At 37.9% G+C, this 27,269-nt stretch overlaps 9 protein-coding genes and 1 long non-coding RNA gene across 17 annotated transcripts; 5 read left to right on the top strand and 5 right to left on the bottom strand.

Moving 5' to 3' along the window:
• Window positions 1-844: 844 nt before the first annotated feature.
• LOC9309899 (probable calcium-binding protein CML29) lies at window positions 845-1,396 on the top strand. The gene has a single exon (XM_002871722.2). The coding sequence runs from the start codon at window positions 932-934 to the stop codon at window positions 1,181-1,183; it is 252 nt and encodes an 83-aa protein (XP_002871768.1). The 5' UTR covers window positions 845-931; the 3' UTR covers window positions 1,184-1,396.
• Window positions 1,397-2,417: 1,021 nt separating this feature from the next.
• Window positions 2,418-4,576, top strand: LOC9307838. 2 transcript variants are annotated; one of them, XR_002331318.1, is made up of 2 exons: window positions 2,418-3,574; window positions 3,660-4,576. It is a non-coding gene; the product is annotated as an uncharacterized LOC9307838 (long non-coding RNA). The 2 variants fall into 2 exon arrangements; XR_002331317.1 differs by having other exon boundaries at window positions 2,421-3,574; window positions 3,669-4,576.
• A 285-nt stretch (window positions 4,577-4,861) lies between these two features.
• On the bottom strand, window positions 4,862-6,939 carry LOC9307839 (DELLA protein RGL3). The gene has a single exon (XM_021022416.1). The coding sequence runs from the start codon at window positions 6,725-6,727 to the stop codon at window positions 5,159-5,161; it is 1,569 nt and encodes a 522-aa protein (XP_020878075.1). The 5' UTR covers window positions 6,728-6,939; the 3' UTR covers window positions 4,862-5,158.
• Window positions 6,940-8,011: 1,072 nt separating this feature from the next.
• On the top strand, window positions 8,012-11,498 carry LOC9309900. The gene is made up of 6 exons (XM_002871724.2): window positions 8,012-8,765; window positions 9,107-9,354; window positions 9,723-10,049; window positions 10,590-10,786; window positions 10,867-11,271; window positions 11,400-11,498. The coding sequence occupies exons 1-5, from the start codon at window positions 8,322-8,324 to the stop codon at window positions 11,268-11,270; spliced, it is 1,620 nt and encodes a 539-aa protein (XP_002871770.2). The 5' UTR covers window positions 8,012-8,321; the 3' UTR covers window position 11,271; window positions 11,400-11,498.
• Window positions 11,499-11,547: 49 nt separating this feature from the next.
• On the bottom strand, window positions 11,548-13,654 carry LOC9307840 (putative uncharacterized protein DDB_G0271606). Its single transcript, XM_002873787.2, has 2 exons — window positions 13,088-13,654; window positions 11,548-12,607 (listed from the first exon to the last, which is right to left on the bottom strand). The coding sequence occupies exons 1-2, from the start codon at window positions 13,567-13,569 to the stop codon at window positions 11,977-11,979; spliced, it is 1,113 nt and encodes a 370-aa protein (XP_002873833.1). The 5' UTR covers window positions 13,570-13,654; the 3' UTR covers window positions 11,548-11,976.
• A 198-nt stretch (window positions 13,655-13,852) lies between these two features.
• On the bottom strand, window positions 13,853-16,791 carry LOC9309901 (maltose excess protein 1, chloroplastic). The gene is made up of 9 exons (XM_021022751.1): window positions 16,361-16,791; window positions 15,996-16,169; window positions 15,618-15,908; window positions 15,404-15,493; window positions 14,761-14,862; window positions 14,553-14,671; window positions 14,396-14,458; window positions 14,255-14,316; window positions 13,853-14,113 (listed from the first exon to the last, which is right to left on the bottom strand). The coding sequence occupies exons 1-9, from the start codon at window positions 16,616-16,618 to the stop codon at window positions 14,031-14,033; spliced, it is 1,242 nt and encodes a 413-aa protein (XP_020878410.1). The 5' UTR covers window positions 16,619-16,791; the 3' UTR covers window positions 13,853-14,030.
• Window positions 16,792-16,945: 154 nt separating this feature from the next.
• Window positions 16,946-21,517, top strand: LOC9309902 (phosphoglucomutase). 7 transcript variants are annotated; one of them, XM_021022747.1, is made up of 19 exons: window positions 16,946-17,059; window positions 17,411-17,626; window positions 17,793-17,859; window positions 17,935-18,115; window positions 18,312-18,364; window positions 18,636-18,724; window positions 18,850-19,083; window positions 19,205-19,269; window positions 19,388-19,448; window positions 19,520-19,637; window positions 19,709-19,790; window positions 19,894-19,966; window positions 20,037-20,098; window positions 20,335-20,430; window positions 20,508-20,662; window positions 20,735-20,831; window positions 20,920-20,997; window positions 21,070-21,201; window positions 21,362-21,517. In XM_021022747.1, exons 1-18 carry the CDS (start codon window positions 17,053-17,055, stop codon window positions 21,178-21,180), a joined length of 1,845 nt encoding a protein of 614 aa, XP_020878406.1. In that variant the 5' UTR covers window positions 16,946-17,052; the 3' UTR covers window positions 21,181-21,201; window positions 21,362-21,517. The 7 variants fall into 7 exon arrangements, with proteins under 7 accessions (XP_020878406.1, XP_020878405.1, XP_020878404.1 ...); XM_021022746.1 differs by having other exon boundaries at window positions 21,070-21,197; XM_021022745.1 differs by having other exon boundaries at window positions 20,920-21,201; window positions 21,362-21,515.
• On the bottom strand, window positions 21,395-23,655 carry LOC9307841 ((Z)-3-hexen-1-ol acetyltransferase). Its single transcript, XM_021022750.1, is given in 5 exon segments — window positions 21,395-21,861; window positions 21,864-22,136; window positions 22,139-22,375; window positions 22,818-23,062; window positions 23,065-23,655. Coding segments are annotated over 5 exon segments (1,341 nt in total). The 5' UTR covers window positions 23,258-23,655; the 3' UTR covers window positions 21,395-21,468.
• Window positions 23,656-23,746: 91 nt separating this feature from the next.
• On the bottom strand, window positions 23,747-25,620 carry LOC9309903 (peroxisome biogenesis protein 19-2). Its single transcript, XM_002873790.2, has 5 exons — window positions 25,432-25,620; window positions 25,249-25,288; window positions 24,792-25,080; window positions 24,082-24,398; window positions 23,747-24,004 (listed from the first exon to the last, which is right to left on the bottom strand). The coding sequence occupies exons 1-5, from the start codon at window positions 25,475-25,477 to the stop codon at window positions 23,959-23,961; spliced, it is 738 nt and encodes a 245-aa protein (XP_002873836.1). The 5' UTR covers window positions 25,478-25,620; the 3' UTR covers window positions 23,747-23,958.
• Window positions 25,621-25,823: 203 nt separating this feature from the next.
• On the top strand, window positions 25,824-27,269 carry LOC9309904 (protein BOLA4, chloroplastic/mitochondrial). Its single transcript, XM_002871726.2, has 3 exons — window positions 25,824-26,151; window positions 26,496-26,563; window positions 26,867-27,269. The coding sequence occupies exons 1-3, from the start codon at window positions 25,837-25,839 to the stop codon at window positions 27,006-27,008; spliced, it is 525 nt and encodes a 174-aa protein (XP_002871772.1). The 5' UTR covers window positions 25,824-25,836; the 3' UTR covers window positions 27,009-27,269.

A 27,269-nucleotide genomic window follows, 5' to 3' on the forward strand; every position in this document is an offset into this window, starting at 1 on the left:
CATTTTCTTGTTGTTTCTTAAAATATCTAAGTGTATTTAATTTATGTAACTTTAAAAATATATATATATAATAAATATCAGTGTTCAAGAAAGCGTTAGGCGCTAAGCGGGCGGTGACCCAATGCCTAGCGCCTAGAACGCCTAATCGGAGCCTAGGCGATTTTTTAGGCGGTTTAGACGTTTATAACATAAAATATTATAAATATAATATTATATATAAAAGTTATATAAAATATCTATATAAAACTAAAAATTATGAAATTATAAACAAAAATTAGATAAAACATTTATTTATATTTATATTAAACAATATATGAATATTTATAACTATATATATAAATAAAACTAATTAAAATTGAAAAAATATATTAAACAAGATCTGTGTAATTTTAGGCGGTCAAGGCGGTTATCTAGGCGTCGCATAAGAGCCTAGCGCCTAGTCGGGGCCTAGGCGACCGCCTAGACCGCTTTTTAGAACACTGATAAATATATATTTAGATAGTTTTTATACACAAAAGATAGAGAGGTAAATAGTGGAAATTTTCTTGGACCAGTGGCCAACCAATCTTAATAAGGTTAGACGTGGTAAGAAATAAATATTTTTAAAAATGGAACATAAATTAAGATTTAAATTCGATATTCGAATCAAATTTTCAGTTAAATCCATTAGCTACTTAAATCTAAATTTTGTTCAAGACCAAGTCACATCCTAATTTTGCTAAGTTTAGGTTTAACTTGGACCAATTTCGTTCAATTGTTGTTTAATCATTCCTCCAAAAGTTCCTAAGTAAAAGCACAACCTCAACTGTTCTTTCCACTCAAAGATTTATATAATTTGATCTTTTCCTAATTCCTCGACCAAAAAAAGCTCAAAGAAAGAAAAATTTACATCATATAAAAAAGCACACACCCACATATTCACCAAGACAATATGGCTGATGCGACGGAGAAAGCCGAGCACGACCGTATATTCAAGAAATTTGATGCTAACGGCGATGGAAAAATATCAGCAGCCGAACTCGAAGAAGCTCTTAAGACACTTGGCTCGGTAACGCCTGATGACGTCAAGCGTATGATGGCTGAAATTGATACTGATGGAGATGGAAACATATCGTATCAAGAATTCACTGATTTTGCAGGTGCCAATCGTGGACTTATGAAGGATGTTGCCAAAATTTTCTAAAATGTATTTGCCATCCTTTTATTTTGAAATGTTTGAATTTTTTATATTGAGAGATTTGGTTCTAACTTCTAAGCATCGTCATTTTTTTCTTTTGTTACTTTTACATCGGTGAATTTTAACTTATATCCTAAATTTCATGTAATGTGATGTGAGGTTATGGATGTAGGACCTTAATATTTCAATAAGGGCACAATCTAATATTTGTAAAGCAAATAACATAAAACAAGTATCAAATATCAACAATACTAAAAGGATGATTGAAGAACGTAGATTGACGGTGGTAAACAGAGTCGAGAACGTTGATGATCTCTTTCCTTAACTCAAAAATCGCCCCGTAGTGTGCCGGTTTGATGACAATTAGAGTCCCATGATAAAACTGTTTCTCCTTTTGATTGCAACACTCAAATCAAAAGCTAAACGAACACTAGTCTTGTGTTGTACTCTCAGACACAAACAAAAAAGAAGAAAAAAGAAGAGAAGGATTTTTTATGCTTTGATCGATGATCAGAATGAGAAGACAAAGGCTTGACTTTCTACTAAAAGCTCAACGTCTATGCCATAAAGAGGAGGATATGTGAGTTATGAGAATTTGATTCTCTAACGTCAATGTCGTAAATTGATTCCAACCTTAATTCATGAGACTTAATTAGGTTGTTACAAAATCAATCAAGGAGATATTTCTTTAAATTAGTCAACAACATAATTCAATATGGATTAGGGCAAACAAGAATAAACTAATGGGTTACAAGCCCATATTATTAATCTCAAATCCCAAATCCAACCCATATGTGTTTGAGTTTCTCCTTTGACCTCCAAAGTGGTCCAATTAACATTTAGTTAAAATTCCAAGCTTAGCAAGCTAACCACTTTGGACCTCCATTTCTCATTCAAACGAACTCCGTTTTTGACATTCCAATACACCACCACGTAGTGCTCGCAACAACGATTTTATCGTGCCCAAGAACCGGTCATTCCGATGAACGTCTTCACCGGAAAATCCACCGTAACAATGGTCAAAACCATTTTGTCAAAAACAAGTTCCAACAATGGATCAATGGATCATTATTCTTGAAAAGGAAACTAGTTCGTTTCGTTTGTGAACACCACAACAACTAATGGTTTGTCTTTAAAAGGTATAAAAATGGGCTTTAACGGTGAAGAGAACCAAAACAGTCATATAGTTGTTTTGTTATTTAAATTTTATAATATGGTTTAGGCTTTTAGCATATACAAATATTTTGACTCAATGAATATAAAATAAAATAAATTCATCAATATATTTACTCGAAAAGATTAATATATTGCGGATAGACTCTAACCTAAACCTTAACACACATGACACGTCGAACATATTTTTAGCTGAACTACGTTTTCAGAACGTGGAAAAAGGATTTATTATTCATCATCTAGGTTATTGCAATATTCACACATGATAAATTTACGATCACGTCTTTTTCCATGATGTGATGTCATTGTTTCAAATTTCCATTTTCGATGAGAAATTGTCAACTGTAATCTTTGGGTGTCAATTCATATATTTTTGGTCGGTCTCTTGTAATTGGATAAGTCCATCAAACGATAAGCATCAGAAGCTGGATTGGTAGATTGAAGGGAATCTATTTATGCCTAATGGCTTTTTGTTTGCTTGGTGTAATACTCTTATCTTCTAAAGTTTTTTTCTCATCTCCTTTATTTTCCTTTTGAAGTAATTACTTTCTTGAAATTTCATTAAAGAAATTTGAGGTTCATCCATTTTTGGAGGAATAGAATAATGCCACACTACCATTGGATTGGATACTCTTTCTTTATTCCTTCTTTCTTACTTCACATTATCACAAGAACGAATGATTTTAGCTCCTCTTCCTATCTTTACCCCTTTATTTCTTAAACAAGCAGAAGAACATATTACAAGATAAGTCAGAATTTGTTTCTTACATTCCTCTTCCAGATGGATCCCATGAATGAACCTAACCAGTTGATAGGGATCTAATAATGACCTTGATATTTTGAACTTACTATACACACTATAATATATAATTCTAGCAAGGCTTGATATTAGAGAACTTTCTCCTATGAGAATTCTGACCTCCTTTCTACTGATATTTTCAGGAATAAGATCAGGATCATTGAATCAGGTGCATTAAAGCCAATCATCACCTTCTTACAATCAGATACTACAACTCTACAAGAGTATGCTGCTGCATCTTTGCTCACTCTTTCCGCATCTCAAACCAGCAAGCCTATCATCGGTTCGGTGCTTATGGTGCAATTCCTCACCTTGTCAAACTCATTAAGCATGGAAGCCCACAGTCCAAGGCTGATGCAGTAATGGCCCTCTCCAACCTCTCAACAGTCACTAATACATTAAACATGATATCAGAGGCAAAACCGGTCCGTTCAATACTTAACCTTTTGAAATCAAGTAATGAATCGTCTAAAACAGCTAAAAAATGTTGTTCTCTGATTGAATCTTTAGTGTGTTCAGATGAATCAAGAAAGGCTTTGACTTCCTTGAGAATGGGACGCTGCAAGGTCGGGAACACGCAGTAGGTGCGTTATTGACATTGTGTCAAAGCGGCATGAGTAAATATAGAGAACCAATTCCCAGTGAAGGCGTAATACCGAGCTTATTAGAGCTCACAGTACAAGGAACATAGAAATCTCGAACAAAGGCTAAAAGACTTCTCTGTTTGTTAAGAGACTCAAGGAGTCCCAAGATCAGAGTTTCAGCCTGACACATTAATTAGAAAACTTAGGGTCAGACATAATCTCTCACACTGATGGAGACGATCAATGCGGTGAAGAGAAGAAGATGCTCGCTGAAATGGTTAAAGTGACCATGCAGAAGAGCTTGAGGCATTTGCAAGAACATGCATCTCCAGTTCCAAAAAACCGAGCTTGTCTTAATCGTGAACCGTGCTTCCTATTGTCTCTTCCAAGTAAAAGATCTCTTCCTCTCTTGCTCATTGTCACGTGACATATATACAACGAAATGATCCCCTATCTATAAAACAAGATATTGTTCCATAAATAGTAATACAATATAGATATATGATTATGCATATAAGTAGAAAGAGTTGGGGCTCATGTTCCTCTTTGTAAAGCAGTCTTGTATGTGTATATAATCAAAGTTGAAATGTGTTTTATACCTTAGAGATTGTCCGGATTTTTAGTCTTGACTATCAAGATATATATCGAAGTGTTGCTACGGGTAAAATCAAGAAATGACAAGTCTGAAGATGTTCCAAGACATATTGAAACATTGCCATGTTTTAAGTTTAAGTGAGTGTAGAGAATGAGAGTGTGGTCCAACTTTACATATCTTTCGGTGAATACATGTATTTTTCAAAAGTGGTGATAAAATTAGTACTATATAGCTAAACATTTAATTTCTTTTCCCCAATGTATTCAAGATTTGATTTTAGTTTTCTTTTACACATTCCTAAGCAAAACGGTTTCACCCACTTGATCAAAAGCTGACAATGAAGACCTCAAAAACCGAAAAGTAGAGTTTGGACTCCGGCTTTTCAGAAAAAAATACTCAAGTGAGGTTTAGCTTCTTTACTTCTATCATCATCATCATCATCATCATCATCTCCCTAAAACGTTAGCCTCTATGCGTCATTTTGTATATATCTTTTGGGTGAAATTAAATAACGTCAATTCGTTGACAAAAAATAAAAATAACGTCGCTTCTTCGCTTTTATTCAAACAATCAAAACACTAGCTCGTGCTGTTACATGCACACATGTTCCTCATTTTCGAATCTCGCTCGACGACCAACGAACCAACTGGGTCCCAAAAGTAAAAGCAAAGAATATTTCGGGCGAAATTGTCATAAAACGAAACTAGTGGGGTACGTCAAAGTAAAACAAAAACATAAAAGGTCACGTTTTTGCAAATTTTATTTCTTTTATCTATATTAAAATAAAAAAAGTTCCCTATGTTTTTTTTTCACCTCGTATGACGTAATCTCTACCGCCGCAACTCCGCCGCGAGTTTCCAAGCCGATGCGGCGATGAGCGGTTTCGTCTGCCACGCAAGCATAAGGCTTCCGTCGTTCTCCTCCACTCTGTATCCATCTCCGCCGCCAGATAACGCCAATAGCAAACTCGCTTGCTTAAACGCGTCTGACCCGAGATTAACCGGGTCAAACCCGGCGTTTTCCATCCGTTTCCGCCACTGAGCCAGTGTCTCATGCCGCTCGATCCGATCAATTCCTTCCGCCGCCACCACGTTCAAAATCTGTCTCCCTAAGTAAACCTCCGACATGACTCGGTCTTGACTAGGTATGACAACACCATCTTCGAGCGAGTCGAACAAGCTCGAGTAATAGTGAAGCGCTTCGTTAAACCGGTCTAAGAAACCGGCGCCGTTATGGTTCGCTTCTTGTTCCACCACCGTTACGAGACCCGGTTTAACCGCATTAACCGTCGCTAACAGCTTTTCGATCGAACCGGGTTGGGATAAAACCGGGTGAAGCTCGAAAACCGAATTAACCACTAAAGTCTCCGAATCGGGTCGGGTCTCGAACATATCCGGTTCCAAATCGGATAATCTCTCCGTCGTTAGACCACTGAATTCGAATTCGACGCCGATGGCGTGAGCCAGCTGAGCTAGCTTCCCACCCAACTCTTGAATCCCGTCACGATTCGACGGAGTCCCAACGCCGGTGAGACGAAACGACGGTGGACCGCCGGGTCGGAGAGCTAAGGCTTGCATTAACGCCGGCCATTGCATCCCTTGATTAAGCCCAAGATCGATAACGTGTACGCCACGCGACGTCGTAACGGCTTCTAGAATCGCTTGATTGGCCGTGAAATGAGCGAATTTGAGGTAAGGACACGAGTCGTAGAAGTTCATCTGAAGAATCTCTTCAAAGGAAGGATCAATGGCGGCGGAGGAAGGATGAATCCGGTAAATCCGACGAGCTAGGGCTTCGGCGAAGTAGGTGGCGACTTTCCCCATCGCTCCCGCTTGAGAAGCCGCGAGTGATCCCACGCGCTTCACGAGAGCATCCGCGAGGCTCAGATTCTCATGTTGGACCGCCTCGGCGCAGGCCACTAGCGCCTGGACGAGTCTGACTCCGGTCTCCTCGATAAGGACCACGGAACGAGTTGAGTCGCTGCTCACCGAGTCAGACCAAGGACCGAGTCGAATCCTCTTGTTGCTGTTACTGCTACTGCAACACTCGTCGTCGTCTTGGATTGGTCTCAGATCGCAAATCCGGGTCGGGTCGAGATCCGGGTAGTAGTTAAGTTCGGAGAGCATGCTGTGAGCCCAACCGGAGAGATCAGAAGGATTGTAATGAACGGTGTCGTTTAAGGCATTATTAGAGGGACAAATATCATTGGACAAGACCATTTCAAGCTGTTCAAGCTTCTGTGCAACATCAGCCATGTCTGAAGATCGAACCTTGTAACCCAAAACAGCAAGAAGCTCGTCCATGTTATCGTCTCCACCACCACAACCACTACCTTCTAGCTTCTCCGTCATTGACGGAGCTTCTTCTTCTACGAAGGTTTCTTGATGGCTTCGTTTCATCGTCAAGAAATGTTGAATTTTTTTTGGGTATGGTGATTGAAATCAATTGGTGTTGGTTAGGCAAAAATTGTGGAAAGAAAGGAGACGAATTTAAACAGAAGAAGACGGTGAGAGATAGTTAGAGGAGAGGTCCAATGAGGGAAGTGAGGGACCTGGAGAGTGTAAGTAAAGAGATAAGGAAGAGACTAGAGAGGCAGGCCATTATAATTTCGCATGTGTTTTCTTCTCTATTCTTCTTCTCTTTCTTTTATTATTAGTAGTATTTCGTTTTTAGTAACTTTTTTTGTATTATTAATCTCTTTATTATTATAACTTTATTGAATTTCTGATCCAAGTTACAAAAAATTCGTCGCTCGATAAGGGCGTGTAGTTTTGTTTAATGGTCCAATGGGGGACTGTCATAGTCTAAGTAAACCATTTTTTAATTCCCACTAAATGTTGAATTTCAAGTTTCTAGAATTATTAAAATGAGTGTTGCAGTAGATATGACCTATTTTCATAACCCAAACAGTTCTTCTTGAAATAACTTGAGCAAAGCAAATTGTTAACTCCCAAAGTAATTGGCCGTTTTCTTCAAGTATCTTGTTTCAATAACAAGATTTTTACTAATACTAATAAACATGACAGAAATAGATAAATTTACTGACAAAATTTATTGATATTTTTTTTTTGAAATGGTTTGCCGAAATGGTATAAAAATAATATTGTTAAAAAATTGGGAAAAAAATTAGAGGTCCCGAAAGAAGTACAGCTCAAAGTATTGCAGTTAGGGAGACAACGTGACCAACCTCACGGTCGACATGTGGCGGCAGTCGACATTGCCTACGAGACGTCCACAACATTACGTTACTTTCTTATTATTTTATTTTTCTTTCTTTCTTTCATTCTTTTGTGTAAATTGAATTTTAAACATGATAACTCACACACAGAAAAGATTTTTATAATAGAGTAAAACAAAGCATAAACATAGATTTCTAGACAACTATATAAATGGCTCCGAATGCAGAAACCATATCGAACGGAGCGAATCAAACGTATATTGACTGTAGACCCACATTTATTAATATCCATCTTATGAAGAAAATCTGAAAATGTATAAACCTTTATAAAATAAAGATTCGAGATATTTTATATTACTTTTTTATTATTATTTTTATATTACTTATTAGAGAATGAATACACAAGCTACATATATTATCGTTCGGTCGTTGATATATTGAAAAGTTTTTGGGAAAAACAAATAAACAAGGAGATTATCTAATGGCCGGATACATTTGAAATGTTACTCAAGTTACTTTCTCGACATTTCAGGCGGATGATCCATTGACTTATCCTCTTAATTATTCGAACAATACAAAAAATAAATAAAAAATACACTGTAAATAATCCGCATGTTTTAACATGTATATATATCCAAAATGTGTGGTAAGAAGATATTTATCCACAATGTTCCGTAAAAATCTCATTTAATTACATTTTGAAACCTATCATCAAACTAAGCCTGGAATATTTAGTCAATTATCTTTTTTAAAAAACTCAACAAATCCCCTATCATTGTGACAAAACCCTTGATCTCACTCTCTATATATACTTTATGATTTTCCTCAAACATAGTCACAACGAAATTAGCATGGCAAAAACAATCTCTCCTTTAACTCTCGTTTTGTTCTTACTCTTGTCATCAATATCTCTAACCCTAGCGACAGATTATCCACTATTCACAAAGTCGCGATGGATCGTAAACAAGAAGGGCCACCGCGTGAAGCTAGCTTGCGCAAATTGGCCTTCGCACCTCAAGCCAGTGGTAGCCGAGGGGCTGAGCAGCCAGCCAATGGATTCGATATCGAAGAAGATAAAAGACATGGGCTTCAATTGTGTTAGGCTCACTTGGCCACTTGAGTTAATGATTAATGACACTTTAGCCTTTAATGTTACCGTGAAACAATCATTTGAGAGATATGGATTGGATCATGAGCTTCAAGGGATTTACACTCACAATCCATCCATTGTCAATATTCCTCTCATCAATGCCTTTCAGGTATATATACATAATTAATCATGTGATTCTAATATTTTCATTTCCTTATACATAAATTTTACAGCTAACTTAAATAAAAACTTTTAGGATCTTATACCGTTTGGGAGATGATATAAAAAACATGAACTGTTCCATTCATTTTCAGTTGAAAATCCATGGTTAATAAATAAGTGATTTGTGACTGAAAAAATATATGACTAAAACATTTTCTATTATATAGCAATGATTATTTTTCCATTTCTTTTCAGATCTGATTATCTTTGTAATGACAAAGATATATTTCACATTCTACTTGTTTTGAGTATATGCTATCTTCTAACGCAAGGCAACATATTGTGTAGGCTGTGGTGTATAGTCTTGGGAGGCATGATGTGATGGTGATACTTGACAACCACAAGACCGTACCGGGTTGGTGTTGCAGCAACAATGACCCGGACGCGTTCTTTGGCGACCCAAAATTCAACCCCGATCTATGGATGTTGGGTCTTAAGAAGATGGCCACAATCTTTATGAACGTGAACAACGTTGTTGGTATGAGCCTGAGGAATGAACTTAGAGGCTACAATCATACAGCAAAAGATTGGTACAAGTACGTATATAAATTCCATTTTTATTTATTTATCATAATGCCCATGTGAAGCTTGAAGGCCAAGGAAATTAATGCACGCTAATTAATAACTATCACGTTAATTATGTATGTCTGTTATAGATCTTAACAGATTATATTCCGTTGTGCTATAAATAATTAAATCCACAATAATAGTTAAGTACAAGTACATCTAAACCAAAATTGATATGTATATTGGTTGATATAGGGAATCCAATGTTCATCAATTTAATTAACAAGAAATCAAGAATCAATGCATTACGCATAATTGCATGGAAAATAATAAATTAACTTGATTCTAACCTTTTAAAAATATAAGAATGTTTTTTATTTTATTTTTTCACATGTAGGTACATGCAAAAAGGAGCAGAAGCAGTGCACACATCAAACCCTAACGTACTGGTCATACTCTCAGGGCTTAATTTTGACGCTGACCTAAGTTTCTTACAAGATCGTCCAGTGAATCTTAGCTTCAAGAAAAAACTTGTCTTGGAGCTTCATTGGTATTCTTTCACTGACGGTACTGGTCAATGGAAGTCACACAATGTCAACGACTTTTGCAGCCAAATGTTCGCTAAGGAGCATCGTACCGGTGGTTTCGTTCTCGAACAAGGCTTTCCTTTGTTCTTGAGCGAGTTTGGGACCGATCAAAGAGGTGGGGATTTTGAAGGAAACAGGTATGTATACAATTAATTACATTTAGATCTTGGTTGAATACACATTAGACCATCTCCAATGTATTTATCTATTTTTATCTCTATTTCTATAATAGAGGTGAATTTTTTCTATTTTTACTCCAATGTATTCTTCTATTATTTCCTCTAAAAAAATTTAACTCTATTTATAGAGGAAAAAATAGAGATCCTCTATATATATAGAGGTGAGAATAGAGAATCTCTATTTTTTCCCACTATAAATAGAGTTAAACTTTTTAGAAGAAAAAATAGAAAAACACATTAGAGTAAAAATAGAGAAAACTTACCTCTATTATAGAGATAGAACTAAAAATAGGAAAATACATTGGAGTGGTCTTAGTGGGAAGAATTGTCTTAGTTATCAAAAACTAAAGCGTTGATTATGTGTTTGAGTTTGTGTTTACGTTTGCAAACAATTTAGCGCGTTACCCATTTTGTTTGTTTATTTTATGTAAACGCAAACGTATAAGTTGCGGTATAAACAACCAACGGTTACATTATTTTTATCAACCATTCCATTAGGTACATGAGTTGCATGTTGGCATGGGCGGCTGAAAAAGATATAGATTGGGCGGTTTGGGCGCTTACGGGAGTTTATTATTTCCGCGAAGGCAAACGCGGTGTACTTGAAGCTTACGGTATGTTAGATGCGAATTGGCACAATGTTCATAACTATACTTATCTCCGAAGGCTCTCCGTCATTCAACCACCGCACAAAGGTAAATAAATCTTGCTAGTAATTTAATCAGATATATAGTGATACACGATTGATAGAACTTTGATGTAAATTAATGAACAGGACCCGGTATAAAGCACAATCATCACAAGAAAATATTCCATCCGTTAACGGGACTCTGCCTAGTGAGAAAGTCATCATGCTATGAGTCCGAGCTCATGTTAGGTCCGTGCACAAAGGGCGAACCTTGGAGCTATTCTCATGGAGGCATACTTGAGATCAAAGGCGGTCACAAATCTTGCTTAGAAGGCGAAACTGCGGTGGGAAGAAGTGTGAAACTTGGCAAGAAATGCACAAAGATTATGCAAATATCGGCCACAAAGATGCATTTGTCGTTGAAGACTAATGATGGTTCGTTGGTATGCTTAGACGTGGATTCAGATAACAATGTTGTTGCTAATTCTTGCAAGTGTTTGACCGGAGATATTACTTGTGAACCTGCAAGCCAATGGTTCAAAATCTTCTGAGGTATATTTTCTGATTCAAGCTAAGAGAGAATAAAAGTAGTTACAATAAATGTCTAATTAGGATTAGTGAATTGTTTAGTTATTCTACGTTTCCCTTCGTAAGCTTCGTCCTCTGTGTTTCCATGGCAGACAGAAGAAACGATGACGATTTTGTATTACCTTCACAAAGTCAACACAATCTTTTTGCTGAGAACCCTAAAGCATTAATATATATTACTCTCATTTTCATATTATCTTCTTAAGGAAAAAAAATGATAAGTATGCAAAATCCTCCACCTGAACCTTAAACCCGTCCAACTATTACAATCTTTTCACATATTACAAAACAAATCATTCCATACATGGCCAATACGATTCTGTAATAGTAACTTACATATATATTAACTATCTTAGCTACTAAGCTTTATTATCTGAATCTCTTACACCTTTTACAAGATTCGGTTATAGATAACCAGCCTCTCCATCTCCATGTATCATGAAGACACTAATCATCAACATGTAATGCACACATCTAACTTAAGCTACAAAACATTAAACAGATATAATCAATGCTTACTTGGAACCATCATCTGGTACCCATATACTTGACCTGAACCCGGTATATATAGCAGCTTGAATCTACTTATCTGAGTGATATCAAGAGCAGCTGTAATTTCCTTTCCAGTTACGAATACATGAGACTGCAAATAGTCTTCACCTTGGTCATTTACCGGCTATTCAAATCAAATTCCCCTGCTTCACGCCAGTTCTCTTGTTCCCCTGTCTCTCCATTCTCGTTCTCCTCATCATTCAAGAAATCTTCTGAAGGTTCCTTATCCTCCCTTTGACTGTTGTTTCCCCATCCATTCATCATCTCATCAGGGTTCATGTTACGTCCCTGCTCTCCCATCTCATGGCTAAGCTGAATATTACTGCCCTGATTCCCAACCGCATTAGCCCTCAATGGGTTACGAGCCATTATCTCAGCATGTGATTGAGACTGTCCAGCTTGAGCTAAAGCCGCCATCCGCAGCTTAGCCTCCTGAGCCTCCCGGCCAGCCTTCTCCCTATCCATTTCTGCTTTCAGTTCAAACAACGCTTTCCTTTCTTCTTGTAGCAAAGCTTGTTCTACCATCAACCTTTCCTCAGATCTGAATTCTCCCATTGCTCGCTTTCGAGTTATTATGTTAAAAGCTAGGGCTTGTTTCTCAAACGTTGCTGTGAATTCAGCAACTTTAGCAGCAATGTTGTTATCCCATTGTTGAGAGCGGGATAAGGCCTGGCCTGTTGGGTCTGAATCAAGGATTCTATCATCCTCTTCTGCTTCGTAATCTGCTACGACATGATATGGTAATAATCTGCACAGATTGTAGGAGAACACAAATGTGAGTAATGACCACAGTATACAGAATGTTCAAACAAGGCAATAAGCAGATATGGAAGAAGACAGGTAATAATTAGTAATATCCACGGAGCTCAGTAATGTTTCTCAAAACTCAAAAAAAGAAAGATACCTATTCAAGAACTCATGCTTCAAGTAGACAAAGATCCCGTCTTTAATCTATAATCACAAAGCTATAGTTGAACGAAAAGACTAACATAGATATAGTACTCATTCTAATACCAAACAGGACAACACAAAGCATCAATGTTTAAATCTAACGTATTAAGAACCCAGAAAATGTGATAGATCATTAAAGCCAATCATTAATAGATAGATCAATGTTTAATTGAGACTGCAAAACTATACTAATTGCTTCGATTTCATTATCTCTTCCACGATGTGAATTCTATCAAAAATAGATATAAAATTTGATAATTGAATTGATACAACAAACCTCTCGCAAGCATCTTCAAGAGAAGAGAAAGGTTGTTTAAAATTCGGGTGACAAACACGCCAAGCGTCCTGATAAGCGCATTGAAGCTCGATGTGATTCAATGGCCTCATCAATTTCTGCTGCTGCTGTTGTTGTTGCTGCTGCATCATCTGCTGGCTCGATGCAATCTGCTGCTGCTGTTGAAAATTCGGTGTATGTTGTCCCAAATTAGGGTTAGGGTTAGGATTCTGCTGAGGCGGAGGATTAATGGGTCGGTTCTGAATCAAACCCGGTGGACGGAGATGAACGTCGATGTTCGATGGGAATCTAGACATTGCTGCTTGTTGCTGTTGTTGATGTTGTTGTTTTTGCAATTGTTGCAAGAGAAGCATTTGTTGTTGTCGCTGTTGTAATTGGTGTTGATAGAGAAGTTGTTGTTGTTGCTGCTGCTGCTGCTGCTGAGGATTGTTTCCTCCCAATGGTGGTGGCTTCGTGTCCTCCATTTTTTCTTTCTTTCTCTTTTTGGGATTCTATTTTGGGATTCTAGGGTTTTTCGGGGAAATGTTCTTCGCCGTGAATAATGCTCGTCTTCTTCTCTAAAGGTGAGAGAAGAAAGAGGCTTTTGATTTTATCTGGGCCAATATAATCGGGCCTTTTTGTGATTAAAGACCACAGTTATTTAGCCCAACTATACAGACTAAACCGGGAAAACGATAACCAAAGTTGAACCGAGAATGTTCCGATTTTGATTTTTGACCATTGCGTTCAATATCAAAAAAATTGGTAGATATAAATAATTATTTTAGTACTATATGATTCAAGTAAAAAAAAAAATACATGAAATTACACAAAATAGTCGTTTTATACAACGTAGGAAAAAGAATAAAAATACATGTAAACCCCTAAGGACTTTGCTTGAACAAACGGCGTTTATGGCGTATTGGCGTGTACACTCACTCATTCATTATGGTCCAAAAACGAGTTCTTTCAAAGATCTAAACGGGGAGTTGTGACCATAAGCCACTGCATCTCTCCACAAAGCCAATCCTGTTCCACAAAAATGAGGGAAAAAAAAGAAAGTGTTTACAGTGATTTATGAACATCTCACACTTGGATATATGGCAAAAAAAGAAAAATATAAATTGGAAGGATGATAATGTTAGAGAGAGTATCTGTGAAGTAACCAACCTATCCATGAGATCAAACCAATTGTAGCCGCCACAAAGAATGACTTGCTGGTGCAATTTACCCTGTGGGAATACCGGATTATCGATAAACTCATTTACTTGCGACAAAAACCATTCAAGAGAGGTTTGCAAGGGTTCTTACACGTATAAGCAAAGGATATTTCCATATCCATAAAAGAGAGTTGCCCATAGCGAACCTGTGAGCCTGCGTCACGGTTTAATGAATATCAAGTGGTATGTTACTATGGGTGAATATAGTTTAAGCTGGAAGGTTTCGAATTGAGAGAGCTTAGATTTACCACATCAAATCACGGATAAATAGTGCTCGTGGGATCATAAGCCCGTTTCCCATCATCGAGAGCAACATTGTGATTGACGATAAGCCTTTTATGTTGTCCGGGTTTAGGAAATTTGTCCACTGAAATGTGGAAGAAAATCAGATATCCAATAGGCAAAGAGCATTTAGGAGAAAGTTCAAAGAAAGAGAGAAGAAATGAGTTGTTATACCATTTGGGAAACTGGCATCCACATGAACATAAGAGTTGCTGTCCATCCAGATAAAGATCCGACAAACCTAACACCTTTCTCTGAAAGTTTCCCAGTTCGAGCCTGCATTCTTACCAGCAGGTAGTTAAGAGAAAAGAAGAACACTTCATCCAGATAAACAACTACACAACTTAACAGTTGTTTTGAAGGATCTACGAAACCGGGAATTAGATGTCAGAGAATCCTAATACAGAATAGAAAAAGCATCAAGGTCATCATTTCCCTCTTCTATAACTGAAAACTCCTATTTCCTGACATGGTGTTTTTTCTTCATAAAGCCCAATAACAAACTGAAGTGAAATTGCAATGCAAAAGATTCGGCATCCAGCAGTTAGCTCAATGCTACATCGAGGTCCACAAAGTTCAAGAATGCAGTAAGCATCTCTAAAACAATTCAGTTCCCCCAGCAACGATTCTGTCAATAGCTTAGGTTCCAGTAAAGTAATGGTTACAATATTACCCAAGCTAATAATATGACAACTTGTTAAAAAGGTTTCAAGATAATCTCCTAGAGGCTAAAAGTGACTGATATGACTAACCAATGTCAACACATTACTTACAGATAAAATTATGGGGGGAAAGTAAAAAGTATTCGAAAGCGTACCATAATTATAGCTGCTACAGCAATACCAAAAGCAGTTGTCCCAGGCAAGATACTGTTTGGTACAAGAGGGACAAAAGTTGACCACATGATCTGCAATTTCAAATTCGGAAGTGTCGAACTAATTAAACAAGTGTCTACTATAATGCCTTTGGAATACATGTCAATGGAGCAAACCCAAAACTCAAAAGGGAAAGAAGTAGTAAAGAGAGATTACTTGAGGAAGAACGGAGAGTCCACCAATAGTGATAAAGTCTTCCCACAGTTGCCACGCAGTTTTGCTAAGCTTACCAAAATAGTACAAACAGTTCAATATGAGACCGATGGTGACAACAGCTGAAGTGGCAACAAAATACTGCAAAGGCATTGCTTCAGCCATTGTGAGCTGTGCAAGCACAATGTGAGTAGAGACCACTCCCAGTGTTTGCACAACAGCTGCTTCTTTTTCTCTCTTCTTTGCAAAATAAGAAAGCAACGAAAGGTTTCCTAACAAACCAGTCAACATTCCCTGTACTCAAAAACAAATTCTATCTGTCACATATCCACCAAATTCCCTAAAAACAAACTGGTCTATGTAATATAGCATCTTCATTACCAGCCATGGGACAGCAGAAAGAGCGGTATTGTTTCCCGCCAAAAGATTCTGGGAATTGAGGATAATCTGTGGCAATTGCAACATGAGAAATGGAATGTTTGCTCCACCGGAGAACTTGGCCGTCCATGAATCCCATTCTTGGTATTCCTTAAATTTCCCCAAACATGGATTTCCCTTTGAGAAAAAAAAAAACCCAAAATCAAAAATATTCAACAACAAAGTTTAACATTTAGTTTTAGAACTCAAGAGTCCGTCCATAATTCGACGAATTCATAATACGTTTTTCTCAGTATAAAAACGAGAAGAGAAGAGACCTTCTTCACTCGTCAAATGCGATTCATATGCTCAAAAATTCAAAACCTCACCTGCTGATTCTCGTGAGGGAAGTCCGAGCCTGATTCCGAGTCAATAGCACGAACAGGAACGAGTCGGCGAGTCGAAACAATCGAATTCCACCGAGTCAAACCATTGACGCCGGAACAAGAGGCAGCACCACCGATAGACGCACGCTTGAGAGGCAGGCGAGAGAGCCGGGATGTAGAAACGAAAGAAGAGCGAGGAGAAGTCGGGAATATCAATACACGGTCACCGCAGAGAGACGTCGCGATGGATTTAGCTTCCATGGAAATGTGAGAGAAGAATTATTGTAGTACTTGGTTTGGAACAGAGAGGAGGACGAAGAAGGGTATATCAGTGAAATCATGTGAGTGAGTGAGAGTGTTCTTGGGACCGGAAGAGATGCCACGTGGACGGTTGGTATTATCGTAAATTGTGCTAGTTTGTATTGATCCTAGATTTTGTTTTCTTCAAGAGAACAGTTTCCATTTAAAATTGAGTTTAAAAAACAAAAAACGAAAATCTTTTGAATGGCTCAAATAACTTTCGCGAGAAAAAGCCCATTATGTTTGTTAAGCCCATTTGCTCCAAAACGTATTTTTGCCAACAACTACACAGAATCATCAGGATTCAATCTTGTTCATCTTCAAAGAGAAACAGAAATAAACTAACATCATCGTTCCTGTCGCCTGAATTTCGTGAGCTCTTTATCGTCTCTCCAATGGAAGGTAGACTTTCTTTAAATGAATTGCTTTTATACTATTCAGTCTTCATAAGTCGATCTCTTAACTTCGATTTCTGTAGTCACGCTTCCAAAGTTGGATCCTTTAAAATTCCTAATGTTTTGGTGTTTTCGGAGTTTGATTCAGTTCGATGATGTAAAAAACTCAAATCATAATGATTCTAGAATGGGAAATTGTCTGTAGAAATGTCGACTCTGTTCTGCTGTCTCATTTTGAAGTTTTCCTTTTTGGATTACCAAACCTGCTAGCTTCTTCCTCAATATCACCTTTTTGTCCATCAATTTCCGGCAAGTTTTATGTTTGAAATTGAGAAAAAGTGCGGTTTTTTTTTTCCAGGGAAGGTTTTCCAAAACTTAAATGTAGTACAGAGCTGCTACCTACAAAATAAGCAGTTTAAGACACGATACCAAAGAGAACCTGACCCATTCATGTCTGCTTTACTTCCCTGTCGAAGAGGGAAGCTTACATTGAACCTCAACTCTTCCATGCGTGCCCACTCTTTCTCTAAATACCAGACTGTTCTTTCAAAGCAAAGAACTTTTTACTGCAATGGTCCGTTTCTAGGCTTCTTTAGTTTTTTTTTTTCTCGGCATCAACATTTTTATAGCCCTGCATTTGTGTACTGTTTCCCTATGTTGCTTGGCAAATAGATGTGGTGTTTCTTAGATCTTTTTTTCTTGTTGAAATGGGTGCCTTACTTTGGATCTTTCATTTGCAGCTGCTTCGTCAAGTGTTACTGTGCCATCTCTTGACAAAACTGATTTTCTGAAGCTTAAAAACGGCAGGTAAACCATACATCACTTACCAGCTAATCATTACTATAACTCTCTGTTTATTAACGTTCGCTGTTGACTCCCCAGCGATATTCGGGGTGTAGCGGTCCCTGGGGTTGAGGGGGAATCTGTAAGCCTTCCTGAACCAGTGACTGAAGCCATAGCTGCTGCTTTTGGGCAATGGCTGTTACACAAGAAAAAGGCTGAATCCCGGCGTTTGAGAGTATCTGTTGGCCATGACTCTCGCATATCTGCTCAAACCTTGCTGGTAATATATCTAATTCCTTGATTTATGGGACGTTTTCCATGTGGAGACATTAAGTTTTAACCTCTTAAGCAATTGGTCTACATTTCTCATTACTCTCAATTTTAGCCCAAGACGTTTTTGCACTTGTGGAAACAGTGTCTCTTTAGGGAATGGATAAGTAATTTATCTACTGGCAATTCCATTGTTTATTTTGTAGGAGGCGGTTTCTCGAGGTCTTGGTGTTTCTGGATTAGATGTTGTTCAGTTCGGGTGAGTGATGACTAGCCTTTGTTGTTCTAGAATATTCAATTTATATTCATTCCTCAACAGACGTAAATGAAAAGTTCATTGTATTATAACAGCCACATGTTTACAAAATTATATTCTCACTTGTTACTGGAAGAAATGCAACAATCAAGAATTTATATAACTCTCTTGAGTGTAGTGCTGAGGGGTCATATGCTTGTTTGAATCACATTTCTTATATAACTTATTGAAGCACATCTTTTGAATATTGGTTTATGTTTTTTTTTTTTTGCAGATTAGCATCAACACCAGCAATGTTTAATAGCACATTGACTGATGATGAGACATTCTTGTGCCCAGCTGATGGGGCTATCATGATAACAGGTAATTCATTGATCTCGATTTTCATAAGAAGTAGTTTCTTTCTCTCTATAGTAGTCAATAGTCATCACTTAGTGATGCTTTTCTATCTTGTACTTCATGTGGTACTATGCTTTTATTTTGAGCAGCAAGCCATCTTCCTTACAACAGGAACGGTTTCAAGTTCTTTACCAGTGATGGAGGGCTTGGGAAGGTTGATATCAAAAACATTTTGGAACGAGCTGCAGATATTTACAAGAACCTTTCTGATGAAAATTTGAGGAAATCACAAAGAGAAAGTTCTTCTATTACAAAGGTTGACTACATGTCAGTATACACCTCTGGCCTTGTAAAGGCAGTTCGGAGAGCAGCAGGAGATTTAGGTATTACTCCTTTGAGATATTAGTTTTTTTCACGAATCTTAGCATAATCAGTAAAGTTCTGAACTTCCAATTATCTGCTGCTAATATATCGAGCTTCATTTATGGCGTTTCTGATTCTTAGAGAAGCCTCTAGAGGGATTTCATATAGTTGTTGATGCTGGAAATGGAGCTGGAGGATTTTTTGCTGTAAGTCCAATTCTTATGTTTCTTACTTTCAGTGACTTGAAACTGAATTGTCTGTTCAGGCAGTTTGTTGTTTTAGACCTGTCTGGAGTTGATTTTTTCGTAATCTGAAACATGACAGGCCAAGGTGCTTGAGCCTTTAGGAGCAATTACTTCTGGCAGTCAATTTCTGGAACCAGATGGTATTATCTATGCGTATGAGTATATCTTGGCCTATTTTAATTGATAGTTGATCAAACCTTTTGGATATCAGGTATGTTTCCAAATCACATCCCTAATCCGGAAGATAAGTCGGCAATGGAAGCTATAACCAAGGCTGTTCTTAATAATAAGGCTGATTTGGGTATCATCTTTGATACTGATGTTGATAGGTAGCAACTGCAGCTATCTGTGTTACTTAGAAGAGTTTGTTAGATTGCCTCTTACAAAGAATTTTGTGAAGGTCTGCTGCTGTGGATTCAACTGGCCGTGAGTTCAACCGTAATCGTCTTATTGCCTTGCTTTCAGCCATTGTTCTAGAGGAAGTGAGATATGCTCCAACCATTTTACCACTACCGTCATTGGGTATCACATCTATTGTATATTAACAGTTTTTTGTGTTCTGATGTTCTTTCCTTGTCCATCCAGCACCCTGGCACAACTATTGTTACAGACAGCGTCACTTCGGATGGTCTGACCTCATTTATTGAAAAGAAGCTTGGTATGTCAACAATTTACCACCATGTTGTTTATTTCTCTGTGAGTTTTTCACTGACCCAAACTTGTTTTAGGCGGAAAGCATCACAGGTTCAAAAGAGGTTACAAGAATGTCATTGATGAAGCTATTCGCTTGGTAATAAATGATCATATCTTTCGAGAACTCATGCTTTGGTGCCAATTGTTGTTAGCTATTTTAAGTTGTGTTAGAATTGATACAGTGTCTAAGAGTGTTGTGTATAGAAAATGGTATATTATTAAGTTGCAGTTGAGTTAGACAGAGAAACCATACATTCTGGCAGAAAAAGAATGCTCCGCCTTATGGACAGTTGATGTTCCTTATCTGAAACATAAGTTGTGATGTGATGGCAGAACTCAGTTGGAGAAGAATCACATCTGGCTATAGAAACCAGTGGTCATGGAGCTCTAAAAGAAAACCATTGGCTTGACGATGGGGCGTATCTCATGGTTAGCTTATTTTCTCAGGTACATGATTTTCGTGGTTTGAAGAACAGAAAAAAGAAACTGAAGTTTGCCATTTGCAGGTAAAAATCTTGAATAAACTGGCTGCGGCCCGAGCTGCTGGTCAAGGGAGTGGCAGCAAAGTTTTAACAGATCTTGTTGAAGGTCTGGAGGAGCCCAAAGTGGCTTTAGAACTGAGGCTTAAAATTGACAAGAATCACCCCGACCTTAAAGGAAGGTATGATTGATGACTTGCTTCAGTTCTCGACTAGTTTTTTAATTGCATTTCACTAATTAGTGAAAATGGTAGTGATTTCCGGGAGTATGGAGAGAAGGTCCTGCAACACGTGTCGAACTCAATAGAAACAAATCCAAATCTTAAAAGAGCTCCAGTTAACTATGAAGGGGTGAGTGTTAGATATATGAGTTCCCTAAAATCTGCCTCCACTACATAGTAGTATAAATCTTTTCATCTCTTTTGAAAAAAAAAAATAGATCCGTGTTTCGGGCTTTGGTGGATGGTTTCTTCTCAGACTTTCTCTACACGATCCTGTTCTTCCCCTTAACATCGAGGTAAACATATGTATAAAGCTTGACTTAGTTTCAGTGTCTAAACTCTCACTGGAATTATTCAATTGGACGCAGGCTCAGAGTGAGGATGATGCAGTGAAGTTAGGCCTTGTGGTTGCTACGGCAGTGAAGGAATTCAATGCTTTGGACACCTCTGCCTTGTCTAACCTCACTCACTCCTCCTAAGATTGGCATGGAACAATGTAGGTACTTGGTTTCTCTACATTGTCTATTATTTTCCTGGTGCTTGTTGTTGTTTTCTGGTCCAAATACAAGAATCCATTTAGAGTCTTGTTTATAATAACAAGAATATACGCCCCTTTATCTTAGAAAATCTGATCAGTTCTCAATCTTCAAAAATCTCCAGGTAACAAATGCAAACAGATACAGAGAGTTCGAGTTTCTTTACTAAGACAATCATTGCATTGAAGTTATCAATAAGGTAGTTTTTACAGAGAAGACATGATCAATTTATTAGAGCTTTTTGCTTCCTCTGTTGAATACAAATTGACCATTAAACACACCCTCAAGCTCTTCCACAAACATTCGCATCGCCTTCTCTGGCAAACAAACCGGTACAATGATCCCTATCTCACCATTTCTCTTCTCAGTCGAAACGTAGAAGCTAGCCCCGGGAAAATCCTGAACTCCGGCTGTACCAATTCCTCCGTAAACCGGTTTCCCCCAAATTTTGAAATCGATGTCTGCGAAAATTCTCACATCAGATACCAAGTAAGCTCCGTCCGACAAGAAGCTTGGTCTTCCCTTTATCACCATAAGATCTGCAAGCGATCGCATGTACTCCTCTGTCACGCTCAATTTCGCCTCTTTTACTAGTCTCAGAGCAAACTCTAACGGTTTCTTAGTTCGTTACTTAGTTCCCTAGTGGTTGCGAACGCGTTTCCGTAATATCCTGGAGGTAGTGGTGGGTTTTTAAGTTTAGAACGCCCGTTGACGATGAATATGAGTCGCATCTCCTTGTCCGGGTCGGGTTGTAGAGCGACAGTGCGATAACGCCATAAGAACGACGTCAGCGTTTCCATATTGGTGCTACTGTTGACAATATTCGGTGGGAGGAGCCTCCGTATTGCGGACATCTCGCCGTGACCGAAGAAGAATGACCGGCCTACCAGATTGTCCCCACCGCTGTTTTCGTACCAATTGCTGGCATTTCATCGTATTCCCGGTGCATGTGTGTCACACGCACCGGGACACAGGCGTTCAGCAAGTGACGTTCCCACACCGAAGCAACCGTAGGCGCATGATAACCACGCACGAACTCGCACATCGTTTTGAGAAAGAGCTTGAGACCGGCGGCGTCCGACATTACGTGGTTGATACGGACGGCGAAGACGAAACCGCCGCATTTTAAGCGCGTGACCTGCACGAAATTATATGACCGTCCCCAAAATTAGTGTTGCTACATCGCTCTCTAATAAATTTCACGTAATAACTAAGAGCATGATTATCCATAGTGTCTTAGAAATAAATCTTACGAATATTTAAGTAATATATTTATAAAATATGGATCTTAACTATGTTTTTGTTGCTTAGCTAAGAAACTTTCTTAGCAATAATAGCTTAATTGAGATTTAATTTTAATCATTTATTGTTAAGATCCAACTTAAGATTTTTTTAAGAACTTGCCATTAATCATAGTCTAATAACGTGAAGTCTATCATATTATTTTCATGTTGTTATAACAAAATAGGAAAAAAATATTCTTTGGAATACATAAAACTCATTAATAACATTCGAAGAAACGTAAACCGAACTTTATTTCTATTTGTGTATTTTATAAATGGATACTATGTGAAACTGACCTGCATGAGCATCAAAGGAGTGTTGAGCATTTCACTAGAACCTTGTATGTCAAACAGAAGCTCTTCAAAGCAAGGGAATGGAGGCTTAAGAGCATCCTTCTCTTCAAACTCAACAAGTGTCACGTCAGCATCAGCCTCAATGAACAAAACGCCTTCACCGGTGCAGTCCACGGCAAGTTTCCGGTTCTGTCCTTCCCGGAGCCTACCTGCAAACGGGTAGTAGTAAACCAGCGTCTCCGCGAGGCTCTCCGAATAACTGCGACCGGATCGGAATAAGCAGTAGGGTTATGTCTATAGAAGAAGATAGTGGGAATGTGGAATCTTAGTCCTTCTTGGTCGTCGATGTCTGAGAGGAGTTTGAGCTCTCTCGGTGTTGGTTTTACCGGAGAAACTAACTCCGGCTTCTTCCGGTGAACCGTAAACGTGAGCAACCCGGACATTACGGGTGGAGGGATTTGCAGCTCCTTTTGGTGATATAGATTTTATGGTTATAAAACTTATAATGATGATGATGTATGATCCACTTTTCCGTTGGGGTTTTTGGATTTAGAAATTGTTCAATCTACAAAATCTTGAAATTGAAATGGATTACAATCTTGTTTCCGTTTATGTAAGCTTCGAAATATCATTTGTTTCGGCTTAGTTAGAAACAGTTCGGACACATCCATTTCAGACTAAACACGTTTTTTTTTCGTCGCTAAACACATGTTTAAAACCCCACTAGGAGTCTAGCAAAAATGTTGTACACAAACACAATACGATTATTATTGGACCACCATGTGTGGTCGTACTATGATTATAACAAGTAACAAACATAAAACCATACAAGTTATTTGCTCTATGATGCCTCTTTGGCTCTATCCTCTATGATTTAACGTGACAAACCTTACATAGGACACTTCAATTATTGTGCATGCGAAATGTTTCAGTGAATTTATGAATTCGTGTGTATAGATTCAAAATTATTCTCTAGACTGAACTAACCAAAAGAACCAGAACCGAAACCCAATAGAGAATAACTTTGGTATTCAAGTTAAAAAGGAACTAAAACAAGCTTTGCATTGTACAATGCACAAGAGAAACAAAACATGGTTTCCATTCTCCAATGGCTGGACAAGGCCAAACAGTTCTAACTCTTCCCTCACATTACACAACAATCTGGTGAAGACTCGAGCATGTCCGGAGACCTGTGAACAAGTATACACAAAACTCAGTCCATTGGTATTTAAAGATCACAGAGATTCCAATGAGGAAGAAGACCTACATTTGGCCCAAACTCGCGAAATCAAACCCAGGATCCATCTCTTGCACTATATCACTCGGTGGTTGTCCACACTCTTGCATCTTCTGCATAATCTCCATTATCTTGGTCGAATTGTTTGGTTCGTTCTCATACACCAAGTTGAGTTCTTTGATTAGTTCATACTGGCGCGAGTAACGTTCGAATTCCTCCTTGTTTAGACTGGATTCATGCTCTTTTAGCCATTTCGGGTATCTTGCACCAATCTCTTTCATTGGTTCGTGAAGAATATCCTTCGATAATAGCTGTTGCATCATCGTGTCCACTATTGACTCCAAGTCCTAAACTCAAACATGTAAAATATGAATTTCATAAAGCATAAGAATAACTTCTCTTGATCTAGACTTCTCTAGAGTGGTTCTGCACACTAATTCTCATCTTCAAGTGTAGTTTTTTCGATATTTTTATCACAATTTTTGCTATGAACACCAAGAAGAAGAAGAAAAAGAAGCAGGAACATAATAAAACTTGAAACACACAAGAAAAAGATAGTAAGAGTTCAGGTTAACACCAAGAAAATCAAATCCACCACACACAAAGAGATCAAACTTAACTAGTTATCTTTATTCCAAGAGAGAATATCACCTACAATCTAATCAGAGCAGTCTAAGTTAAAAATAAATATAGCAAGATAGCGGGTAAAAAAAGTAACAACTCAGTTTGTGTATACTTACGTTAGACCCAGCAAGATCCTCAAATTGCTTGATCCAATCTTCGACCATAGCATCATCAGAACCTGTAGGCTGCTGCTTCGATGACAAAGACTCAAGTCCCTTCACAGTTTCTCTGGTTTGTTCCCTGAGTTTATCAAGAGCCTCAGTAACATGGTCCTCTTTAGCAATCTTTTGCTTTCCTTTCTTCTTACTCCTCATATCTGGTAACCCCATTCCAAGACCTTGAACCCCACTCGGCAATGACTCTGTCTCCTTTTTACCACCCTCTTCTTTCTTAACCCCTCCATTTCTACAAAACTCCAACGCTAATCAACACCACAATTCCCACCAAAAACATGACATAAACCTCTAATCTAGTACTGATGTAACCACAATCTGAAATATAGAGCTAAGTAGCTAACCACATGGCACATATAACAATTAAAGAGAGACAGAGATTATAAGAAAAAGGAGCAACCTTTGAGTAAGATTGAGATCCTTGAAATCATCCAAGGCACCTGAGAAAGACGCAGAATTCTAAATTATAAGAAAACGAACCCACAAAGATAAATCACAAGAACAAAAACGTTTTTCACCAATCACCTAGAACTGGTGAACATGTTATCAAATGAAATTAGAATCGTTTGAGTGAAATTATTACTATCGAGAAGCTCGTCTAAGTCATCGGTGTGAGTATCGTTGGCCATAATCTCGAGTCGTCTCTCTTCCTCTCAATTGTCGAAGAAACTCAGAAAATTGAAAGAGGAAGAGAGAAGAATTTATCGCAAACAAGAGAGAAACCAATTCCCAAGGGCGGTGTTGTTCAATTGATCCAAGTTCAGGATTCGATCCAACGGCTGACATTATTTGTTACCAATTTTTTTTCTGGAATATATAAAAAAATCTTAAAACTACTTGAAACCGCGAAAGCCCATTAATTTTAACTGTGTTGTGTCGTAACCCCATTAAGTTGAGCTGTGTTGTGTCGTAAGCCCATTTTCTCAACGACTTTGCCACAAAACTTTCTTTTTTTTTCTTATTTTTTTGCTCTCAAGTCTCTCAAGCAATGGCTCAGACCTTAATGGCGACAACTCGTCCGTACGTTCTTCTCTCTTCCACAAGAGCGAGTCTTTATCTCCTTTTTCAATCTTCAAAGAGACCTTTCGCTTCATTCTCAGCTCCTCTCGTGAGAATCACCAACTCGAGATGTGTAAGCGCCGTTTTGTCTCGTAAAGAGACTGCGCCGTCGTCGATTTACGGCAATAGGGTTTCTGGGTTTGGTGTTTTGGACATTCGCAGCCGCAATTTCAGTACCAGATCCTCTCAAATCAATGATGCTGGTTCTATTGATCAAACCCTTATGCAATCCATGGAGCAAAAGGTCAGATTTTTATATCTCATAAAAACTAATCTCAAGTTTTTTTCACTGGAATTCAATCATTATGTGTGTTGCAGTGTCAATTCATAGGTTATAAAATTAGCGAAATTTTTGAAGGAATTGATTGGATACTTCATACTAATTGGTATTGGCAACATCTGTCATATTTAGTTAATGGAGGGAAAATGTAACACGATTGATTGCTCTCAGTAGCTCCAAATGATCAATATCACTAAGCTAAGATCATTAATGAGGAATCATATCTCTTATATGATTAAAGCTCGATTCTTTTTTTCTGTTTATTAACACATGTCTCTCTACTTATGAGGTTTTGGCTTCATGTACAGATCAAAGAACAATTGAATGCAGAGTCGGTTACTGTAACAGATATGTCTGGAGATGGACGTCATGTCTGGTAATTACTCATTTCATCTTCTGATGATGATTCTTTATTACACAACTGAAGTTGCAGATGTGTGTTTATGGAAGTTTGTGAGATATGGATAAATTCATATTTTTAGATTCCTTTTCTTTCATTATAATCACAAATTCAACAAGTAGCATTCATCTTAACTTTGTAGAATCATCAAAGTTGGGGTATAAGGTAGTACTTATCCGAATTCTGCTCTTGATGTAATCCAGTAATAGAATCTTACGTTAACTTGTCATATAAGATGGTTCTATTTACTTAACACCAGTTTTGCTTAATGTGTGTCAGCATCAATGTTGTATCATCGGCGTTTGAGGGACAATCTGCAGTGAACAGACAACGGATGGTCTACAAAGCCATTTGGGAAGAGCTTCAGAACGTGGTTCATGCCGTTGATCAAATGACAACAAAGACTCCTTCAGAAGTTTGAAGCGTTAAATTTTCCAAACACTAAAAGTCTTCAATATCTATATTATTTGATTTTAGCTGACAATGCTGTTTGTTTTATCAAAAAGAAGAAAAGAACTGATATACAGCTTTTCGTTCTTTGTTTTTTGGTTATTTTTCAAGTACTTGATTGGTTCTCTTGCGACCAGCCAACACATGTTATGCGTTGGAGCGTTTGCGGTTACACGTGTTTGGCGTTTTGAATCGCTCTAAATGAATAAGAACAAAATTAGCGTTTGTGGTG

This window comes from Arabidopsis lyrata, assembly GCF_000004255.2.
Source record: "Arabidopsis lyrata subsp. lyrata unplaced genomic scaffold ARALYscaffold_6, whole genome shotgun sequence".
Classification (NCBI taxonomy): Eukaryota; Viridiplantae; Streptophyta; class Magnoliopsida; order Brassicales; family Brassicaceae; genus Arabidopsis; species Arabidopsis lyrata.

Coding starts and splice junctions, on each gene's coding strand:
- LOC9309901 (XM_021022751.1), bottom strand. CDS start 16,618: ATGGAAGCTAAATCCATCGCGACGTCTCTCTGCGGTGACCGTGTATTG. Junction 14,672..14,760: donor GGATGCCAGTTTCCCAAATG/GTATAACAACTC, acceptor TCCACATTTCAG/TGGACAAATTTCCTAAACCC. Junction 14,114..14,254: donor TGGTTTGATCTCATGGATAG/GTTGGTTACTTC, acceptor TTTGTGGAACAG/GATTGGCTTTGTGGAGAGAT.
- LOC9309903 (XM_002873790.2), bottom strand. CDS start 25,477: ATGGCCAACGATACTCACACCGATGACTTAGACGAGCTTCTCGATA. Junction 25,289..25,431: donor CTTAGACGAGCTTCTCGATA/GTAATAATTTCA, acceptor CGTCTTTCTCAG/GTGCCTTGGATGATTTCAAG. Junction 24,399..24,791: donor AGGATCTTGCTGGGTCTAAC/GTAAGTATACAC, acceptor GTTTGAGTTTAG/GACTTGGAGTCAATAGTGGA.
- LOC9309904 (XM_002871726.2), top strand. CDS start 25,837: ATGGCTCAGACCTTAATGGCGACAACTCGTCCGTACGTTCTTCTCTCT. Junction 26,152..26,495: donor TGCAATCCATGGAGCAAAAG/GTCAGATTTTTA, acceptor CTTCATGTACAG/ATCAAAGAACAATTGAATGC. Junction 26,564..26,866: donor GGAGATGGACGTCATGTCTG/GTAATTACTCAT, acceptor AATGTGTGTCAG/CATCAATGTTGTATCATCGG.
- LOC9309899 (XM_002871722.2), top strand. CDS start 932: ATGGCTGATGCGACGGAGAAAGCCGAGCACGACCGTATATTCAAGAAA.
- LOC9307840 (XM_002873787.2), bottom strand. CDS start 13,569: ATGGAGGACACGAAGCCACCACCATTGGGAGGAAACAATCCTCAGCAG. Junction 12,608..13,087: donor CTTGAAGATGCTTGCGAGAG/GTTTGTTGTATC, acceptor CAATCTGTGCAG/ATTATTACCATATCATGTCG.
- LOC9309900 (XM_002871724.2), top strand. CDS start 8,322: ATGATTTTCCTCAAACATAGTCACAACGAAATTAGCATGGCAAAAACA. Junction 9,355..9,722: donor ACAGCAAAAGATTGGTACAA/GTACGTATATAA, acceptor TTTCACATGTAG/GTACATGCAAAAAGGAGCAG. Junction 10,787..10,866: donor CATTCAACCACCGCACAAAG/GTAAATAAATCT, acceptor ATTAATGAACAG/GACCCGGTATAAAGCACAAT.
- LOC9309902 (XM_021022745.1), top strand. Junction 19,084..19,204: donor GAGAGCAGCAGGAGATTTAG/GTATTACTCCTT, acceptor TCTGATTCTTAG/AGAAGCCTCTAGAGGGATTT. Junction 20,832..20,919: donor CTCCAGTTAACTATGAAGGG/GTGAGTGTTAGA, acceptor AAAAAAAAATAG/ATCCGTGTTTCGGGCTTTGG.
- LOC9307839 (XM_021022416.1), bottom strand. CDS start 6,727: ATGAAACGAAGCCATCAAGAAACCTTCGTAGAAGAAGAAGCTCCGTCA.